We start from the raw sequence: 22,634 nt of genomic DNA, 5'->3' as shown, positions 1-22,634 counted from the left end.
TCTGATTTTGTGTATGTTACTAGTTCCCGGCATTTTTCGTGGTTTTTGTGCTGTGATTCTTAACTATAATACACACACACAACCAGAACTCGTTGACAGATAGTGAACTTCGTGAGAAAAAATTGTACTCAGCTTTTTACGGTATAGTACCTGGTAATTATGTCATGCACACAACCGTAACTCGTTGACAGATAGTAAACTTTACGAGAAAAAAATTGTAATTAACTACTTACGGTACATTACCTGGTAATTATGTCATGGGTAAGTCTGAACACTCCTCATATCAAAAACACGCATTGAAATGGGTATGTGCATTTTATTGCTACAGCATTGCCAAACTTAAAAGTTCGGCATTTTAAATCAGCTGTGTGGTGGTATCGCAACGTTGCATTGTTGTGTTTATTAAAAAGCAATGGGAGGAAAGTGATAAAATAAACAATAAAAAAAATATTTTGTATTAAACTCTTGGAAAAAGCCCCACTACAAATTCATGCCGTTATGATGTTACTGAGATATGAGACAACATTAATTGTATATCAGGTATGTTCGAATACAATTAGCCATTTATAAATTATTTAATATCCTTTCTTTCCTTAAATCTTCTCCGTATGGTCTTTGCCCACAGCACAAAGATAAAACAATTCTGTGCCGAGTTAATGTGGTGCCAGCGAAACATCGCGATCCACATAACACCTGCCGAGCCCTTACAACAGATCAATGGTCTAGCTTTGATAAGGAATTACGCTCATGGTTGGACATAAGGGACACTAATGAAAGTTCCGACTCAGAGGAGGACAAGTTGTGCCAATTTATTGTTAAACCAAATTTAGAAGTGAAAATACGCAAATCCAAATTATCTTCAAAAGTATTCTACAAGTGTGTCAAAAACCCAGATAGTGCAGAGGAATTGACTACTTCAGATGCTCTCCCAGTTTTAGATTGTAAATTAGAATATAAGGAGAATGTCCCCACAAAGGTAAGTAAGAAGTATACATCGGGCTTGGGTTGTTTTAAAAAGGCAAATTGTTAGTGCAAACCGAAATACTATAAATCAAATTTTACTGATTTTGCAGTAGCAAACTTTTGGAAACAAAATAAAATTTTATTACAACCAAGTTTTGCTCAGACATAAATTTTTAACATCTCCCTCTTCTTTGGCCTTGATCCTCTCACAAATGCATAATACATTTTAACCCATTAACAACGAATGGGTAGACAACCACACATACTGGATAACTGTGAGCACCAATCCCATGGCAGCCGGTTGTATGTACCGGAATGACCCGATGAATTCCTTCATCGGCAAGGGTTGCCTCAGTGTGCCACACACTGCTACTAAAACAACAACAACTGTGAGCACCACACTGGCTGGAACTTTGAGGTCTAATCTATGTGGAGTTCATCGCTGTCACGGGAAGCTTACCTGCGAGCTACCGGGCGCGTCCAGAGGCTGCGGATAATGACATACCCCATACCCAGTAACTGCAACTGCAGTCGGGGACAATAAGCAGTATCGAGTGGAGCGTATCATGGCACCGGCTCTTGTATAAATACTGAGTGCCTATGATGCTCGATATAGCAAGGCGAGTTATTGGCGCCTTTAAATAACCAATGGCCAACCTGTTCCCATATGAAAATGTGGCTATAGCAACAACATTACAGCCATCACCTACTGATGCGTTATCCTCCTCCGCGCCACATCACCTTGGACTTCAGGCAACTTTGATCAGCCAACCAAATCTTTATTCCGAAGATTTCGCATTGACAGTGGTGCTGAAACGGCTACACACTGAGACGGTAAGCCAGACTAAAGGCAATAATCTCAGCAGAGGAAATCCTATTTCCTCGGCGCACTAGGGCAATCTTAGCTCAGCTTCGGTCAGATCGAAGCCCCATGCTCAATAACTTTCACGCCAGGATTATCCAAAAAGTAGCCGACATTCTACACTCCTCACATCAACAGTCTGTGATACACACACTCACCCAAATATCCACAGACAACGAACTCATTACCCACAACTTTTTTCACGTCACCAACACGCAGGGTATGTCCCCTATATATGCAGTGCATTGTGTTGGCAAATAGGAAAGTTAAGAGTTGGAAGGGGGAAAGAGGAAGTAGTGTTTATTGATATTAGTCTTAAATTTCTGAACATCAATATCGGTGGGAGAGACATTAGCCGAAAGTCGATTCCACATACGAATGGTTCGTGCGAAAAATGATTTTTCTCGGTAATGCATGATTCGTTCGACTGGCCAATCAATTACAAACGGGGGTGAGTTCCTAGCAAGTCTTATATTCCTGGTGAACATCCTAATGTCAGGGATAAGAAGACGAATATCCCTGGAACACACGCCATGAAAATAACCATAGAGCAATACAACGCTACCCACATTCCGACGATGTTCAAGGGAAGCAATAGAGTTGGATACCCTACTGTCCCCAATTAACACCATCACTCTCCGTTGAACCCGGTCAAATAGCTCCAAGGATGATTTTGGAGCTCCTGCCCATATATGAGATTTATATTCCATCCTCGGCCTGATATAGGTAGTGTAGATATTGAGATCAGAACAGGTGAAATATTACTTGCACCGCTTAAGAACACCCAAACACTTGAATGATTCTTTCGACACTTAGAATACGTGTTTTGACCAACGGACATCGGACATTGTATCTTCATGCCCAGAACATCAAGAGCATCTGACGGCTCAATATCTATACCGTCGATAGATATCGACGATTGAAGTGGGTCAGTGAATCGCTTGTGAGACAAGAAACAACACTGCGTCTTCTGTGCGTTAAAGTCTACTCTGTTCATTCGACCCCAATCCTGGGAGAGCGTCTCATCCATAATGCGCCTCCTGTCCACAATTTCTTGAGGACTGGGCCTATGGTCGAATGAATATGAATAACACAGACTACTGTCATCGGCAAATGAGTAGACAGGATTCGAAGTCTGACCCAATAGATTGTCAATGAAAATAAGAAAAAGGGAAGGGGAATGGACAGTTCCTTGTGGCACACCTGCGGTCAATGTGTACTCATCTGACGAGAACCCATCTACAACAACTCGTATAGTGCGATATCTGAGAAAGCTCGATATAAATCGAACAAAGTTTTTACCGACACCAAAAGGGACAAGCTGTGATAAAAGTGCACCGTGTCAGACCCTATCAAAAGCCTTGGAGATATCCAGAGCCACGACCTTACTCTCACCAAACTGGTGGATAGAGCGACTCCATCGTTCCGACAAAAATGCCATTAGGTCTCCCGTAGAACGATTTCTGCGGAACCCATACTGTCTGTCGCTAAGAAGGCCATTGGACTCTAAGTATCTGACAAGATGATGGTTAACCATACTCTCCATAACCTGGAGGGCGCGGATCATATCGTAATTGGCCGGTAATTCGCAGGGTTGTTCACCCCACTTTTTTTGGGGAAGGGCTGAACGTTCCCAACCTTCCAACGCGCCGCACGGTAAGCAAGATTGAAAAGGTTGCGTAGTGGACGAGCAACTTAGAAAAGACAATATAAGAGATCACTTCACATAAAAGGTAACTACGTATAAGAGACACTACGTATAAGAGATTACTACATACAAGAGACCACCACATCGTTGCACACTCTTATTTCCATCTATGGATGAAAACCCTTTTCTATTAAAGCGGTTGACAAGCAACCTCGAATCTTCAAGGATAAAAATATTTTTTTTAAAAGATCTCATAGAAATTAACATTTTTTTTTTCTTTCTTTTGTTCCAGCTGCCGCTAACGCCATCATTACCTTCAGATGAATATGAACCCATTGCGACAACAAATGCTCTTGATAATACCACAGGTTCCTTGTCATATGAGCCGTATACACCGTCAAAGAAAAAACCCTCTTCTAAATACAGTATTGCTGATACAATTAAAACGCCTGGTTTGGATTTTTTGGGCTTTGAAAGTGCGGATGATGGGTATTCTCCCCTGGTAGATGGAAATGTGGCCCTAAGTGAAGCCACAGTACCAATATACAAGGCGGCACCAATAGGCGATAGTCCAGATTCAATTGCTAACGAAGTAATTCAAGAGACTGATGATGAAAATGAATCGGGCAGGTACAGACTGAAACGAGAGAAACAACGTATCAATGCTGCCCTGGGAGAATATATTCCCGATATTGTAGAAGATGCACCCGCCTATAATCCCACCCCAATTGAGGACACAGCAAAACAACAGAAACCAAAAGTGCCTAAGGAGTTTATCAACAAAGAGGAAGAAGCAAATGAGGATCGCAAAAAGCTGCCGAAGAATAAGAAACGTGATAAATCTTTTAAAGAAATCAAGAGCAGCAGCAGTCGCCGCAAGGAGGATAAAGAAATTCAATCCTCCAGCGAGAACGAGGATTTCATCCACCGCAGTAAAGACAAAGAAAAAAAGACTGATGGACAAAAATCAAAGGAAAATAAAAGTCATAAAGGGAGTAAAGAGGATGTTATATTAAAATCTAGGACACGTAGCACCAAAAAGTCATCACCTTTGTCGTCCAGTGAAGATGAGTTCGAAAAGTTGTCTGCCCCAAGCAAGGAAAAGGATACTAAGAAAGAGAAACGTAGATCTAAGGAGGAAATATTGGAAAAGTCCAGCAAAACTGAGAGCACTGGCAGAGATACAAAAGAAAGTAAAGTGGTGAACGCAAAATCAGAGACAAAAGACCTCCCAGGGTTACCTTCATCTTCTAGTGAAGAAGATTATGAAAAATGGTTCACAAAACCAAAGGAAAAGGATAGAAAGAAGGAAAAACGTAGATCAAAAGAGGAAGTAGTTGAAAATAATAAAAAATCAGAGTCCTCCAAGAAAGATGCCAAATCCACAACCTCAATTGATGGCGAAGATAAATCCAATAGGCATAGAGATAAAAAGAAGGAAGAAAAACGTAAATCAAAGGAAACCACAGCAGACACAGGACAAACGGATGCTAAAAAAGATGATGAAAAAGTACCCTTAACTGAATCCACAACGAGAAAAGATAAAACTTCCACATCATCATTAAACTCTATTAGACGTTCCGAACGTTCTCCCGCAAAACCCAGACGTTTCATTGAAGAGCAAGAAAAATACCTCCATCAAAAGAAACCCCGGAACAAAGAACTTTTCGGCACAGATGACGACGATGAGCCGGATAACAAACCAAAAGCTAGCGATTCCAATAATAATTCCAGCAATAAGTTGTCAACAACAGCATTCCAAACACCCAAATCAAATAATAAACCCAAATCCATACTACTCTCCTCATCTTCATCATCTTCGGCGAAAAAGAAGCGTAAACGCAATGATTGTGAACAAGAAAAGGCTGACATCAACAAATGGCTGGGCAAGAAAGACAGCAAACCACAGGGGGAAACCGGAGTGTCGTCATCTAAATCGTTTGAGGACAAATCATCAAAGAAATTAAAATCATCAAAAGATGGAAAGGAAACTGCTCGTTCAAAATCCGACTCGCCTCAGCCCATGGACATTGTTATGCTTTCCGAAAAAGAAATGGAAATTATACGCACCAAAGCGAAGAAACAACGCGAGGATAATGAAAAGTTAAAGGCTGCTTTGGAGAAAGTCAACATTGCACCAAAGGAAGTGGAACAGTTGTAAGTACAAGTATGCCAACAAATACAAGATTTTATATGAATCGGTCAATCAGCACATTACAAGTGGTGTTTTATTGCCGCTCCCTTGGTTGACTACTGTAAACAGCCAGCAGGGACTACGTAGATTAGGATCAGGAATACAAACCGACTTAAAAGAAAAAACATAAATGTTTTATTTTTAAACCCTCCACCATAGGATGGGGTTATACTAATTTCGTCAATCAGTTTGTAACACCTCGAAATATGCGTCTAAGACCCCATAAAGTATATATATTCTTCATCGTCGTGACATTTTAAGTCGAACAAGCCATGTCCGTCCGTCCGTCCCTCTGTCTGTCGAAAGCACGCCAACTATTGAAGGAGTAAAGCAAGCCGCTTGAATTTTTACACAAATACTTCTTCTTCTTGTAGGTCCATTGGGATTGTAAATGGGCCAAATCGGTCCATGTTTTGATATAGCTGCCATATAAACCGATCTTGGGTCTTGACTTCATGATCCTCTAGAGGGCGCAATTCTCGTCCGTTTTGAATGAAATTTTGCACGTAGTATTTGATATCACTTCCAATAACTGTGCTAGATATGGCTTAAATCGGTTCATAACCAGATATAGCTGCTATAGAAACCGATCTGGGGTCTTGACTTCTTGAACTTTTAGAAGTCGCAATTCTTATCCGATTTGGCTGTAATTTTGCACGAGGTGTTTTGGAATCACTTCCAACATTTATGCGAAGTATGGTCCAAATCGGCCCATAACCTGATATAGCTGTCATATAAACCGATCTGGGATCTTGACTTCTTGAGCCGCTAGATGGCGCAATTCTCATCCGATTTGGCTAAAATTGTGCATGAGGAGTTTTGATATGTCTTCCAAAAACTGTGATGAGTATGGCGCACCTCGGTACATAACCTGATACATCTGCCGATCTTGGGTCCTTGACTTCATGAGCCCCTAGAGAGAGCAATTCTCATCCGATTTGGAACAAATTTTGTACAACGACTTCTCCCATGGCCTTCAACATACGTGTGCCATATGGTCTGAATCGATCTATAGCTTGATACAGCTCCCATATAAACCGATATGGGAGATGTATCAGCTCCCATATAAATCGATATGGGATCCGATTTTGCTTTTTGTTCTTCAAGTCAGCTCGACTAGAAAAAAATCAAATCTGGAGGAAGTAAAGATTGGTCAGTTGGAGGTGCCACGTGGACATTCGACAAGGTCAAAAACTTAAAAGTGATATTGAATAGGAAGGTTAGGATAGGTTGAAGGACACGCGGTTAGGACATTCGACAAGGTCAAGATCTTAAAAGTGATATTGGATAGGAAGGTGAGGATAGGTTGAAGGACACGCGGTTAGCAACCTTGAAAAGTTGTCGCTTCACACGGAAATCGAATGTCCATTGTGTGTGCCTTAGAAGAGAAGAAAACAAATAGAATTCCAATCCTGGACGTTAGAAGACAGTAAAATGCAAATAGAAGAAAAGGAACCAGATAGTCCGAGCCTGGCCCTCATCAGTGAGAGTTTTCGCCAATCAGGCCAAATCTTTCAGCTCCGACCTTTATGGAGTTCATCGGTATCATGAGAATCTCAACCAAGCTTCACAGGTTTCGGATAGTGAAATACTCCCTGGGTTGTTGTTGTTGTCGTAGCCACATTTGCATGTGGTGTTAGCGATCCTCGTCAAGCTCCTTAGGTATACTGCAATTGCGGTCGCGGGTATTCAGGGGTATCGAGTGGAGAATCTCAATGCTAGGCCGGGTGGCCGGCTTTAAAATTTTTTTAAACAACTATGGCCATCGTTTCCGCAGTCATCGGTATTATGGACCCGAACGCCCTGCTCACCTCCAGGAGCTTTAAAAGGATCGCAACCTCCACATAGAAATATTCGGCTACTACAGCAACAAATTTTCGTAGCTGGAGCCACTGCCGTTGCGACTGCCACAATCGCACTGAAGGCTGTGGCGTCGGGCCTTGTGAGATCGTAACATTCTAAGAGTTTCATCGAAGCATGGGAATGCTGGCGGCCTGCTCTGTGTTCTGGGCCTTCAAAGAGTGGAGTGGAACGAGACGGCCGACCAGGAGTGGATCGTTTATCAGCGCTTCTCATGCATTTGAATAATTGAAACCCTCATTGTTTGATCAAATAGCCCTAAGGATGAAGCCTGAAGCGACTAACCGGACAAAGCTCTCACCTATGAGAATTCCTCTCTCATTCCCTTCGTTGTTGTTGTTGTTGTAACAGTATGTTGTGTCTTAATTCGTTTGCTAGATTTGTCTAAATATCCACATCCAGGATGTCTGCTACTAAAATGTGAGTCCTGAGAATCTTCTGTAGTTTGCCGAGGGAGGTTAACATCTTCAGGTGTTATGAGTGGCGGTTGGTCGATTTTCGTGAATGCTATTTAGAATCACTTGATCTGCTTGCACAAGAGGTTCTCTCTTGTAGCGCTAGATCATGTAGATTCAACCTGACGTAGATGATAAATGCCTATCCACAAGATGGTGATTTGGATTGCTGATGCGTTATGCTTCCAATAGATACTGGTGCTGTCCATATAGTGAAGACTGTAGCTGAAAATAGGTGGAGAATATGTTCAAATTTTTTGCATGATCGGTGAGGTGGATGTTTAACTTATCACGATAGCCTAAAGCCATGATCGTAGTCCCGAGGAAACGGAATAGAGGATAGGTTGAGGTAGTAAGGTAGAGGTAAAACAGTGCCGGAGATATCACCCCTCCTTGAGGAACTCCACGTTTCACCGAGCGGTGCTTCAACTTCTTATCCTCACGTTCGACATTATGAACGTAGATCCAGAGTCACGAAGGCCGTCCTATGATTCGGCTTGACCTGGTTGAGGCAGAGGTACAACAATGTCGGAAATATTGCAACTCCTTGAAGAACTCCCCGTTTTACCGAACGGTGCTTTAACTTCTTATCCTTACATTCCACATACTAAACGTAGATCCAAAGTCATGAGGGCCGTCCTATGATTCGGCTTGACCTGGATGAAACTACAGCTAATATGCAGTTATGGCATGCTCAGCAGTCGTCATGTTGTACAATGTACAAAATCCATGCTCAGAAAATGAAAATTCTCAAACGGGGCTCGGAGTAGTAATTCCTCAAGGGTCTTGGCTACCAGTGAAAAAGGTTAAATCGGACTGTAAAATCCTTTCCATGCTTCAGTAAGGGGACCACACTGCCCACACAGACATCTAGAACTACATACGAGCAAAGACAACTAAATGCTGTTTGAGCAATACCTTCTACAGAACAAGGATTGATGCCAACGTGTAGGATGTATGTCCCGATTGTGACCTAGGATCACAAGTCAATTGTTCAACTGCCAAGCCAGACCGAGATCACCTTGATCTCGGTTGAATATCCAGATCCATATATATATGGATCTGGATATTCAACAGAACCAAGCGAACGAAAAATAGAACACAAAACACTATAAAAACAACTTTGGGAACAATGAGAGTGCTCAGAGACGGTTTGAGGTACTTGGTCAGTTAAATTGTGATGGTCGTTCATCGGCTCAGACACCATAGATGCCACGAGTTGTCCTGCCCTCCTCGCCTGCTACGCTTTCAATGCTCAAATTATTGAATAAAGAGTAACAATAGTAGACCATGGCTTGCCAATACCGGTGCTTAAGTCAGTGCTTCAGATGCTCTAACCAGGGACGTAGCCAGAATTTCATTTGGGTGGAGGAGGATATTTGAACTACAAAGCAATAATAAATACGTATACGCGTTACCATTCAAAAAATAGGAATTTTAGAATAGGGGTCGGCCCGATAGCCCTTCCCCCTGAATACGTGCCTGGCTTTAACCATTAAATTCCTCATGCTCGCCAGCCTATTGATTTCAAAATTTAGTTCCCTTATTATGTCAGCGGAGGGAAGTGTAGCATAGACGTTATCCTGTCCACCATGACGCTGAACGCCTGAGTTCGAATCCAGGCGAGAACATCGGAAAACATTTCAGCGGTGGGTATCCCCTCTCATTGCTGGCGACAATTGTGAGGCACTATACCAATTGGTAGTGTTGCCATGTAAAAACTTCTCCACAAAGAGGTGTCACACTGCGGCACGCCGTTCCGACTCGACTATAAAAAGCAGGCCCCTTATCATTGAGCTTAAACTTGAATCGGACCGCACTCATTGATATGTGAAAAATTTGCCCCTGTACCTTAAAGGAGTGTTCAAATTTGCATTATGTCAGCGGTCAATGGAAGGGGCACTGGTGCCAATGGCTGCGCTATGACTATCCAATACATATTCTCATATTCTTCTGCTGATACTAGGTTAGGTTAGGTTGAAAAACACCTGAGCCAGTAATCGGCTTGTTGAGCGCTATAAATACAAAATAAAAGTAATCTCGAAAAAGAAAATCTATGTTAGGAATTCGATGCTACTTACAAAATCCTTAATTGTTTTCCATGCCACGGCCTTAAGTTGGTTCATGTCTGGTATATAGTCCCCACCTGCCGTTATCTGTTAGACGCGAAAGCCGGGCTATGACAAAGGAAATGCCCCAACGTCTCATCACTTTCCCCGCATGCCCTACACATGCTATCACTTGCCGCACCGATTTTACATAAGTGAGCTCGTGTCCCGTTATAATACCGAAAGCTATACTGACCTCCTTCTTACTTCCTTTAAGTAATAGCCTCGACTTCTCACGATCTGGGTGTTCCGAGAGGATGTTCGCCGTCCTACCGTTTCGCTGATCCACAGGGTTGCATGTGAATTCGTCGCCCACGCCCTTAACTCAGACTGCGTCGACACGAAAGGCTTCGGGTTAACCAAATTTATTGACGGCAGTCCTCTGGCCTTCACCGCCGAATCGTCTGCCCTTTCATTCCCCCTTACACCGTTATGGCCCAGCACCCAAACAATGCTGATTTCGCCATCCTCAGAAAAGGCGTTGATTTCCTTCTTACATTGCAGGACTATTCGTGATCTTACCGTCCTGGTTGTTATTGCCCCTATGGCCTGTTTAATGTCCTTAAAGATGTTCATACTCGACGTCCTCGCGCTAACACACCACCACCTCACGCATTTTGTGATCGCTCGGATCTCCGCCTGCAGGACCGTATTATGGTCAGGCAGTATTAAAAAGATCTCAGTCCTGGGTCAGTCCCAGGCCCACTCTGTCCTCTCAGTCCATCCGTGTTAAACTGTTAGTCAAGCGATATACTATTTTCGTAGCATGGTATTTCACTAAAAGCTCTATAATTGTCAAAAATAAATATTCAAAGGAAAATTTTACTCCATAAAAAGTAAAAGAAGGCGCAGCGGTCAGCTAGTATGCCATATGTAAGACCCTTTCGGCCCTTCTGCATAGCTGGTTCGAATCCTTACCGCTTAAAAATATTATACCATCGTTTGCGTAGCAGACGGGCTCAAATCCCTCCTCAGTCAGCATCTGTTATAGGTCATTTATGGTGGTCACCCATAGGAGTGGCGATAAAATGCCCCCCTGTGGCGTGCCACTTTCTTCCTTATATTTATCTCATGGGACACACAATTCATCCACCTGTTCCTTAGCATATGGTTTATCCAGTCTCTAAGAACCGGGTCCACCCGGTATTGGTCTAATAATTGGATCGATGTCAATGCATACCGCCATGATGTACGTTTTGGCATCGAAGGATTCTTCTGTTTTATGCACAACCTCATGCAGATTGCCCTGCACGAGGTTGTAAATAAAATGTACTTTTTATTTACAATATTTTCCCCTTTCAGATCGCTCAAAGACATGACTCTCAAAGACTTGATGGACACATTTGAAGTATATAAACCCGATTTGGATAAGATCTATGAGAAATATTGCAAAAAGGATCATGTGAAAAGTCATGAAGGTGCCAATCACTGTCTTGTCATAGGTCTGATCGATCGCAACATACAATTTAAAATGTTGGAACAATTATCCGAAGTATACAACAGCATAAATAGTACAACAGTAAGTCAAATGAGATATGGGTCGATAAAGGATTGCAATGCAAGTTTGTTACAAATAATTCCATCCCCATCCCAGCAGCTGAATGTTCAAAACACCGATATTAAATGAAACAGAGCAAAACTTACAAGCAACTTAAGTTGCATTGTAATCCATAATCGACCCAAAAGTCACTATGAATTTGACTAATAGTTCAACATTTTTAGCAAGCCACTCTATATGCCAATGCTCTGCTGCCAGAATGGGTACTGCGCATTTTCATGGAAAGATACAATTTGAAACGTACCGAGGCCATACAACATATCGAAGATCAAGATGCTTACATGTCCTACACAGAGGCCCAAAACGAAAATTCATTTCTGGGCGAACTTTGATGTGGCTATAAAATCTTATTGGAAATGTTGTTTTTTGTTGTCATATCACTTAAAATCTTTTACTTTACATATTTTTAATTGCAAGAAAAAAAGCTGCGCTTTCGAAATATTTTGAATTTAAAATTTTTGCTAATATTTTTTACCACATACTTTACAGATTGTTGCCTCATGTGCTAATGGTTGAGATATTTTTGTATTATATCCCCCCACACTGTTTGCCAACTTGTGACAGGAGGGGGAGGTTGAAAACACAAGATAGAAATATTTTTTTTTAAATATATTTATCATAGAAAATATCTTAGAGTTTTGTTTTTCTGTTTCTTTTCTAATGCAACCATGAGTTTCTTTACGAAAAAAATTAAAGAAAAAACATGGCTTGAAAATAAATAAAAAATTATACAAAATTTACAATTAGATATGCTATGTTTAACTTAATAATGATTGTAAAACTAAACAAAACAACTTAATCATGTTGAATTTAGATGCAAATGGTGACAAGGAAAGCATAAACTTTCCCGCTCTCTCCAATGAAATGTTTACAGCTACGCCGTCTTCTTGTCTTCCAAAGGAAACTATAAATTCAGTCTAGAAACTAAAGAGAAAAAAATGCTGCGAATGTTTTTAGAGTTCATCGTGTTGAGCATCATCATCTTCTTCGTTGTCATTGCTGGCAGTGGAGGTGTTCTCCTCATTGCTCTCCCAGCCCTCCTCCCCCTCATCGTCATCCATATCGATTTGTTCATCGAGTGAGACACCCAGTGTTTGACGCATCATTTTCTCAATGGTATCGGCAAAGTCGGCAGTTTCTTGCAACATAAAGCCGGAACGCAAAGTAGCAGTGCGGAACATCATGACAGCCATATCCTTGGCTGTCTCATCAGCCTCATCGGCCTCGACTCGCCTGAGCAATTCCCGTATCAAAGGATGTCTGGGATTGATTTCCAAAGTTTTCTTTTGATTCAAATAGTAGGTACGCTGAGGATCATCGGACTTTTGATGGGCATTGGACATGGCCAAACGTTCCATATTGCCGGTCCAGCCGAACATACCGGCCACTAAGGCACAAGGTGAGTTGCTTAAACGCTCGGACACTTCAGCCTTTAAGATTTGTCCCTTGAGGGCAATTTCATTCAACCATTTGACCAAGGGTGAGAATGTATTCTTCAATTCTTCGAATTTAGTTTTGCTCTTTTCGGATTCGTTAAGTTTGAAACCTTCCTTGGCGACATTCTGGAATTTCTTGCCATCGAATTCGGGCAAGGCAGAGATGCAGTATTCATCAACGGCTTCGACTAGATACAAAACTTCATAGCCCTTGGCCAAGAGACGTTCAACGAAGGGAGATTTCTCAACTTCAGCACGATTGGCACCGGCAATGAAGTAAATGTTTTGTTGTTTGGGCTTCATGCGTTCAACATATTCCGTCAATGAGGTGACATCTTTGCCATGTGATGACTGGAAGCGCAAGAGTTTAGCCAAACGGGAACGATTGCTGGGATCTTCCATGATGCCGAGTTTAATGCTGAAAATGGAAAAGAACACAACAAATTTATGTTATTTTGCTGATCACGCAGAAAGCTATAAAAGTTCTTACAACAAGGGAAATTAGTCAACTTACTTTGTTGAATATTCCTTCCAGAATTTCTCGTATTGCTCCTTGTTGATCTTCTTAATCATATCCAAAACTTTGCGCACCAATTTCTTCTTGATGACCTTAATCAGTTTGTGCTGTTGCAAAGTTTCACGCGACACATTCAAAGGCAAATCATCCGAGTCCACAATACCGCGAATGAAATTCAAATAGTTGGGCATCATATCGTTGAATTCATCGGTGATGAAAACACGACGTACAAACAACTTGATGTTATCGGATTTGGTGCCATAACGATTGAACGATTCCGAGGGTTGAATTTTGGGTATATACAACAAACTCTTGAATGTAACTTCGCCCTCAGCAATGAAGTGTGTATGGGTTAGAGGTTCACTGGTGTCCTTTGTTAGACTCTTGTAGAATTCATTGTACTCCTCATCGGTAACTTCATTGGGTTTACGTGTCCAGATGGGTTTGCTGTCATTGATCAAAGTCCAATCCCAAACGGTTTTCGAGACTGTCTTGGTTTTGGGTTTATCATCACCATCTTCATTGGTATCTTCCTCGACTTGCACATCATCCTCATTGTCGCTAGCGGGCTTTTCAGTTTCGTCCTCTTTTTTGACTTCCTCCTCTACGGGTACTTCTTCATCTACAGTTTTGCTGGTCCACAAGCGAATGGGGAAATTAATGAATTGCGAATATTTACGAATCAAATCACGCAATGTATCCTGCTCCAAGAAATCTTGAGCCTCATCCTTCAAATACAAGGAGATAATTGAACCACGTTTCAAGGTATCACCACGGGGATCTTCGGTAATGCTGAAGCTGTTGGCATCTGATTCCCAAACATACTGTTTGTCGTTGTTATGCTTGGTAGTGACGACCACACGATCAGCAACCAAGAAGGCCGAATAGAAACCCACACCAAATTGACCAATCATATCGTTCATATCTTGACCATCAGCCTTGGAGGGATCCTGCATTTTTGCCAAGAAATCAGCAGTGCCCGATTTGGCAATTGTTCCCAAATTATTGATCAAATCCTGATGGGTCATACCAATACCACTGTCCATAATGTGCAGGACTTTGTTATCCTTATCGGCCTTAATGCGTATGTTCAATTCCGGATTCGTTTCCAACTCATCCCTATTGGTAAGCGCCAAAAGGCGAATCTTGTCGATGGCATCTGAGGCATTCGAAATCAATTCACGCAAGAATATCTCCTTGTTGCGATACAATGAATTAATAATGAGTTTCATCATACGATTCACTTCGGTTTGGAAATTGAACTTTTCAGCCTGAAAGAAGTAAAATAAAAACAGACATGATGAAGATTATTAGATTTTTGTTTTTAAATACAAATGAGAAAAAAAACTAAAAACAAGTAAAAGCGTGCTACCTTCGGCCGGGCCGAATCTTATATACCCTCCACACCAACAAACAAAACACCACTTTCAAAATATCAGGAAAATCGAGTAATACTTGCGCCCTCTAAAGGATCAACAAGTCTAAAGTGGGAAGTCGGTTTATATTGCAGCTATACAGGCTATATACCGATTTAGACCATACTTGCAACAGTTGTTGGAAGTCATACCAAAACGACATATGCAAAATTTCAACCATATTGGATAGGAATTGCGCACTCTAGAAGTCCATGAAGTCTAATCGGGAGATCGGTTTATATGGCAGCTATATCAGGATATGAACTGATTTAGACCATACTTGACAAAGTTGTTGAAAATCAAAATAAAACACATCATGTAAAATTTCGGCCAAATCGGATAAGAATTGCGCCCTCTAGAAGCTCAAGAAGTCATGGCCCAAGATAGGTTTATATGGCAGCTATTTCAGGTTATCAACCGATTTCAACCATACTTAATACAGTTGTTGAAAGTCATAACGAAACACTTCATGCTAAATTTCAGCCAAATCCGATAGGAATTGCGGCCTCTAGAGGCTCAAGAAGTCTAATCGGGAGATCGGTTTATATGGTGGCTATATCAAGTTATGGACTTATTTAGACTATACTTGGCACAGTTGTTGGGAGTCATACCAGAACACTTCATGCCAAATTTCAGCCAAATCGGATAAAAATTGCTCCCTGTTGAAGCTCTAAAATCAAGACCCAAGATCGGTTTCTATGGCAGGCTACATCAGGTTATGAACCGATTTAGGCCATAACACCACGTGCAAAATTTTAGTCAAATCGGACAATAATTACGCCCTCTAGAGGCTCAAGATATCAAGACCCAAGATCGTTTTATATTGCTGCTATATCAAAACATGGACCGATTTGGCCCATTTACAATCCCAACCGAACTACACTAATAAAAAAGTATTTGTGCAAAATTTCAAGAGCCTAGCTTTACTCCTTAGAAAGTTATCGACAGACAGACGGACGAACGAACATGGCTAGGTCAACTTAAAATGTCATGACGATCAAAAATATATACATTATGGGGTTTTAGATGTATATCTCGAGGTATTACAAACAGAATGACGAAATTAGTATACCCCCATCCAGTGGTCGAGGGTATAAAAACTAAAAATAAAATCTCTTTGATATCTTCTTCAGAGGTTTTTTAGAAAGGAGAGACAAAATATAGAAAAGACATATCACCATTCCTAGACTATGTTGAGTTTGTGAGGCTCCTCAACGTAGTGCAGATATAAGCATACACGCTTTTAGTGCTGAACGCCCGGCTCAAATCCCCAGCGAGAGCATAAAAAAAATTTTAGCAATGGTTAACCCCTTCTAATGCTGGCGACATCTGCAGGTTGTGTTGTTGTAGTACCCACATGACCAACGATGAGTACCACACAAATGATTTTTACCCATCTTTCCAGACGTAATATGAACTGTGCAAGTTTTTAGATGTAATTCAATAGTTATCCATATGGCAGAATGTAATGAAAACCACAAGTACAACAGACTAAAAAGACATCTATCTATGGAAAAAGGTAACCATTAACGGACTAGATACAATTGAAGCCATTTATGGAAAATATAAAATGATAGTTGGAGAAAGGCAGATTAAAAGCTCATGGCTTCGTTCTTGTGTGATTTGTTTGTGGGTGTAACAATAAACAATAGCGAGTGTGACAATACAATTATTATCCAAGTTAATAGATACCAAAGAGAGTCTAAGTAATTATTTGTGTTACAGTCGAAAAAGGTAAAAAAAATAGAAAAATTGTGCCGGTTGATTGAGCTACCAGCTAAGCTTCTCGTGGCAGCGAATAACACCACACAGATCGAAGCTCAAAGTTACAGCATGTGTGGTGCTCATAGTTAACCCGTGCCGGGCCTGTCTTAGATTGTTTTTGTAGCAATGTGTTGTACACTGAGGCGGCAGCCCTTGCCAATGAATTACTCCATCAGGTCAATCCGGTACATACAACCGTCTGCTTGTCTTTGGTATGTCACTACTGTGGAATCACAATGGATAAAAAAGTCTAAATGTGTATGTCTTTAGAACAAGGGTGATATACTCTTCTTGTATCAGTATGTTGTATATAGAGAGACAAAAAGGTCATTTTCATTCAAAAAGCAGAAAAACCTTACAACACAAAGGCGAGAGATTTTCATTCTATTAGTCTGTCATCCATTATGCTGAAGACTGTAGAGATTGATAGAAACCTATCTTAGAGCAAAGATCCCTGGAGGTCACATGTCTTGGCAACACCATGCATTTAGTTAGGGTACGGGATAATCCTGAGCACCGCACGAGCTGCATCTTTGAGCTTTGATCTGTGTAGGAGCTACCGGTCGCGACCACTGCATGCTGATAGTTGAATGTACCCCATGGATTAACATAATTTGCTGTCGCGGACAATCAGCGGTATTAGTGAAAAGTCTAAGTGATAGACCGGGCGGCACCGGCTCTTACTTAAAAATTTAGTGCCTATGATGATCGATATGACAAAACGAGTTATTGGCGCCTTTTAATAACCAATTGTCATTAGGTTGGCGTGGCGATCGGTCCCATGGACCAGAACGGGCTTCATCACCTATAGGAGCTGGATGAGGATCGCTACCGCCACACGCAAATATGTGGTTACAACAACAACAAAAACTACAAATACATATTGGGACCAGTGTTGCCACTCAATAAAATTATTTCCTACCTAAATTTAAGAAAATTCCCACCAAACCTGCCAAATGTTCTTCAAGCCAAAAATGTGGTTTTTAAACCCATCACCGAAGGGTTGGCAATTTTCAAAATCATCAAATTATACATTTTGAACCCTACAAAGTATACATGCTAGTAGATCGTCGTTATAGTTACATACGATGTAGACATGTCTGTCCGTCTGTTTGTTTAAATCAATCTACAGCCTAAAGTTCAACAGTGGCCATTTAAATTTCGTGAAATCAAGCTCGAGGTCTTCAGATTTGATTATTTATTCATTCGATATTTTGCCCAGCCGTTGGTGGGAATTTTCAAGAAAATAATCATTAGAGTAACAAAGAACACGAACAAAACTTAAAAGCTATGCAACCATCTTCTTTGTCAAAGTGGCCTATATCTTGATATCGCATCCTTAATACCGATATCCCGATAAGAAAAAGACGTATTTTTGCCCTGATTTCAAAGAACAACTGTGCCGTGTTTGGATAAGGCGCAAGAAGTGCACATTTACTACCAATTTTCGCCGCGATCTGGCCATATTTGTATGCAGCTGGAGATGTCCCGTTTTCCGATTGAAGTTATTGAACGCAAAAAAGCCGCATTTCTTACCCAGAATTTACCAAATTTGGAAGAGATCCTTTAACACAAGTACCAATTACAGTCAATATCAGAACTTAAGCCCATTTTGCTGAAATTTGTAGCATTTAGATGCCTTGTAACAGTACTTGGCTCCTCGACATCCATGGTTTTTCAGTAATTAACTTGGTATTTATATGTTGGAAAAATCTACCAAAAATTGAGGTTAGCCTACCAACCTACCAATTTTGGTACGAACCTACCGAAAACGGCAACACTGATTTTGACCCGGCACGGGCTATGAGCACTCCACGGGTTGGAACTCTGAGCTCCAATTTGTGTGGTGTTTTTAGTCATCACAACAAGCTCAGCTGAGAACTACCCGGGCACGTCCACAGGTTGCGGATAGTGGGATGACCCGTAGGATTAACTGCCGGCTTAATAAATAACTAATGGCTTTCATGTTCCCGCTGCGATCAGTCCTATGGACCGGAACGGGCTTGCTCATCTACAGGGGCTTGAGGAGAGTGTTGGCCAGGCGGGATTTCAAGCAGGCCTAGATAGCATTCACGCTAACATAGCAGCATAAGCGGTGAACAACTTTCGAGTGAACGCAGTCTTTGGAGACCGATCACCATCCATTGCACCTGAAGAAGTTATCCCCTTAATCTCCCTCGCCAATCTTCAGTAGTAGTTCTGACTCAATTGCTTCAACCCCTAAAGACCGTAAGGTGTTGAATGTGTGCCCCGATTGTAACTAGAGGTCACACGACAGGTGGCATATGTTTAACTAGACTGCCAATCATCCTCGTCTTAGGACTATATCCCCTTGGATGCACACCAACTTAGTCGCAGAGCTCATGATCTGGATATATTACAGAAACCAGGAGACGTAAGCACAAATCACAGCACACTGCCACAACTACAAAAACAAGTAAAAATAGAAAGTGACCTCAGTGGCAAACTACGCAGCGACGGTGTAGACTCTTCAGCTGAGCAGCACATAGTGGAATATTGCGGCTCTACGAGCTTCGACGGGCTGTATTCTCAATTCTCATGTGGACCACCCCCATCAGGAGACAAACTTCTCCTACATCGCCTCTTCTGGGCTGTTATGGCAGAGACCATCCTATTAAACATCAAGCAACGTATCTGGCGGTTATTAATAGCATTCGCGGGATACGGTGATAGTGGAGCGGTGAACAACTACCCAGCTGGAAAAAGCGGGGACTTCGTGGCCTGATATCATTCCTTGTTCTACATCCGTGAGGCCTGGTCTCCGAATTCCATGTTTATATCTTTTTTAACATACAGTGACAGGAGGCCACCTTAGCGCAGACGTTAGTATGTCCGCCTATGACGCTGAACGCCTGGGTTCGAATCCTGGCGAGACAATTAAAAAAAAAATTTAACGGTGGTTTTCTCCTCCTATTGCTGGCAACATTTGTGAGGTACTATGCCATGTAGAACTTCTCTCCAAAGAGGTGTCGCACTGTGGCACGCCGTTCGGACTCAACTATAAAAAGGAGGCCCATTATCATTGGGTTGCAAGGTAAGGCATACGGTCTTTTTGTTAGAAGGCCTTGAAGAGCTATTATCAGGCCTGATTTAAGCAGGCCGTACTAATCCTTCTTGCAATTAATGGGTAACTGATACGCGTAACCTATTCAACTTCCCAGCTAGCGTTTCTCGATCGCAGTTTCTGTATCTGGATATTAAGCAATCGAAAAAAAAACAAGTTAAAGCGTGCTAAATTCGGTCGGGCCGAAACATATATACCCCCATCCACCATGGATCGCATTTGTTCTTTTCCAGGCTCTTTTTAGGCAAACAAGGAAAGAATTGCTATGATATTGGAGCTATAATATCAAGTTATCGTCCGACCACAATTCAACTGAATTTTGGATACCACAGTAGAAGTCGTAGTGTAAAATCTCAGTCCCTTTAGGGCCTGAAGAAGTAAAGTAAAAACACTGCTTCAAAAACAACGATCTCAGCAATTGGCAAACATACTGGGTCGGACAGATAATGTAAGGTTGCCTATCATGAAATTCACATTCTTTACGCCCACAAATAAAATTTAATCTGTCTGGTTTTCCGCCCACAATTTAAGTAAAAAATATGAAATCGATTGCACATCACTCACGAAAAATTCATAAAGAAGCAGGGCCAAACTTCTCATATATCAAAGAGTGGTATCCGATTCAAGTCAAAGCTCAATGATAAGGGAGTTCCTTTTTATAGACGAATCTGAACGGCGTGGAGTGCTATGCAATTCAAGCCTATGTTCGATGATAAGGGAGCTCTTATTATAGCCGTGTGCGAATGGCTTGGTGAACGGCGTCAACTTTTTGAGAAGTTGCCCATATTATGAGGAGGGCATAGTCATCTCTGAATATTTTTTCTAATGTTCGTTTCGGACCAAGGCGATTCTCAAATGCTTAATTTATAGGAACATAATGTATTTAAAAAAAGGAGACATAAACGAGTTAAGATATCCCTTATTTGTTGTTGTTGTTGTAGCAGTGTGTTGTACACTGCGGCTCCATTTGCTCAATTCGGTACCTAAAACCGGCTGCCATGGTAAACGGACAACAAGCCAATAATTCCAGAGATACAAAGTAAGTGCCAGTTAAGCGGCCTTGACTTCTTGAATACCACACACAACCCAAACGAATGTCAATAAAGTTTTTAACTACCAGAAATAAATCACGAACTTTTAATTAAAGGCGTGACCTACTTTCCACAAGAGAATGTAACTCACAAAAATACTTCACATTCACTTTCTTTGTAAGCATTGCAAATAATGGCAAATTATAAAAAAAATTTACAAACCTTTTCGCGTATTTCCTTTAGCTGGGCCACATTAAGACCATCCAGCTTAATGGCTTCTTCCTCACGTTGAACAGCATCGGAATCTGTGGAAAACAATAACAAAAATCATAATTAAATCAATGCGTATTAGTTGTCAAGATTAGTTTGATATCAAAAGCATTTTCAGCTTGTTATCACATTGACTGCCCATTGATTATATGCATTACTTGTACGTATGACGTGGTGCTGAGACTCGGAATTTCAAAACAAGTAATGGAAGTTATCTTTGCTAAGCCCAATGGACAGATATGTACATACTCATGTGTTGATATCAGATTGCTTTTAGGGGGGTGGGGGTAACAAAATCTCTACGTACCGGTTCTAGAAGCTTCTTTGAATGATCCCAAGTTCAGGTCGACAGTTTCGGTGGCTACTTCTTCTTGCGAGTCATCGGCCCTTATTTGTCCAAAGCCTACAAATTTAAAACAATAAAACGAATTAGCAAATTTTAACGATTTTCACACCGGTTTTTTGGGTTTATTTTAAATGAAATGATGCATGGTAGCAGCGCTTAGCACTAGGTACTAACTTACCGGCAATTAATAACAATCCCACTAAGAGTAAGTACTTCATATTGTCTGCTTATGTTTATTTATATTTGTTTCTAACAATTAATACTTTTTAATAATCTAATAACAAACACAATTTGTTTTAAAATTGGCCACGTCTGCTGCAAAGCAGTTTTTTTCAGTTTTAAGTGTCCACCCTTTTTTTACAGTTCTTGCCTCGCCAAATTTCAAATAATAAGTGAACTGAGAAAGTAACTCATGTTACTTGTCAACTTTCTGCATTGTTTTGCTCACACGGTTGCTATAAAAAGTACTAAATACCAGACAAATAAAAATTAATCACAATAAAAGATTTGCTTGGCTAAATTCATAAAGAAATTTGAAATACCTTTTTAAATTTTAATAATAAATTTGTAAAATTGTTGAATCAATGTGGGTATCTTTATGATTTTATATAAATATTTCTTTGTTTGAACCAAATCAGTCCAACGCTGTTGTTTTGTTTCATTTGTTCACACGCAAACGATTCTGATTGGTCCAAGTCATTACTCGTTGCTTTCATGAATGGAATGTTTTACTCTAAGCTATATGCGACATGCTTCGGGTGACAACTTTATAGTCTAGTACTGAGTTCATTCGCTAGAACGTAAATGCCTATTAAATTATTGCAAAATCCTCTTTTTGACTCTATTCTTTGTCAAAACCCAAACAACTAAAGGGTGATTTTTTTGAGGTTAGGATTTTCATGCATTAGTATTTGACAGATCACGTGGGATTTCAGACATGGTGTCAAAGAGAAAGATGCTCAGTATGCTTTGACATTTCATCATGAATAGACTTACTAACGAGCAACGCTTGCAAATCATTGAATTTTATTACCAAAATCAGTGTTCGGTTCGAAATGTGACATCTTAATAGCGTTAAACTAGGCCGGCTGTTTACAGATGCTCGCGTGAGCCCCCTAGGGA

At 40.9% G+C, this 22,634-nt stretch overlaps 2 protein-coding genes across 2 annotated transcripts; one reads left to right on the top strand and one right to left on the bottom strand.

The window, feature by feature from the left end:
• The first annotated feature begins 349 nt into the window (after positions 1-349).
• Positions 350-12,276, top strand: LOC106093813 (DNA ligase 1). The gene is made up of 5 exons (XM_013260973.2): positions 350-540; positions 626-976; positions 3,766-5,630; positions 11,393-11,609; positions 11,813-12,276. Exons 1-5 carry the CDS (start codon positions 499-501, stop codon positions 11,978-11,980), a joined length of 2,643 nt encoding a protein of 880 aa, XP_013116427.2. The 5' UTR covers positions 350-498; the 3' UTR covers positions 11,981-12,276.
• Positions 12,277-12,384: 108 nt separating this feature from the next.
• On the bottom strand, positions 12,385-21,918 carry LOC106093814 (endoplasmin homolog). The gene is made up of 5 exons (XM_013260975.2): positions 21,691-21,918; positions 21,474-21,569; positions 21,119-21,201; positions 13,599-14,872; positions 12,385-13,502 (listed from the first exon to the last, which is right to left on the bottom strand). The coding sequence occupies exons 1-5, from the start codon at positions 21,728-21,730 to the stop codon at positions 12,602-12,604; spliced, it is 2,394 nt and encodes a 797-aa protein (XP_013116429.2). The 5' UTR covers positions 21,731-21,918; the 3' UTR covers positions 12,385-12,601.
• Between the last annotated feature and the right edge of the window lie 716 nt (positions 21,919-22,634).

Source organism: Stomoxys calcitrans, chromosome 2, assembly GCF_963082655.1.
Source record: "Stomoxys calcitrans chromosome 2, idStoCalc2.1, whole genome shotgun sequence".
Taxonomy (NCBI): Eukaryota; Metazoa; Arthropoda; class Insecta; order Diptera; family Muscidae; genus Stomoxys; species Stomoxys calcitrans.
This window is presented reverse-complemented; position numbering and strand designations above follow the sequence as displayed.

Coding starts and splice junctions, on each gene's coding strand:
- LOC106093813 (XM_013260973.2), top strand. CDS start 499: ATGATGTTACTGAGATATGAGACAACATTAATTGTATATCAG. Junction 541..625: donor CAACATTAATTGTATATCAG/GTATGTTCGAAT, acceptor CTTTGCCCACAG/CACAAAGATAAAACAATTCT. Junction 5,631..11,392: donor CCAAAGGAAGTGGAACAGTT/GTAAGTACAAGT, acceptor TTCCCCTTTCAG/ATCGCTCAAAGACATGACTC.
- LOC106093814 (XM_013260975.2), bottom strand. CDS start 21,730: ATGAAGTACTTACTCTTAGTGGGATTGTTATTAATTGCCG. Junction 21,202..21,473: donor CAAAGAAGCTTCTAGAACCG/GTACGTAGAGAT, acceptor TGTTTTCCACAG/ATTCCGATGCTGTTCAACGT. Junction 13,503..13,598: donor TGGAAGGAATATTCAACAAA/GTAAGTTGACTA, acceptor TTCCATTTTCAG/CATTAAACTCGGCATCATGG.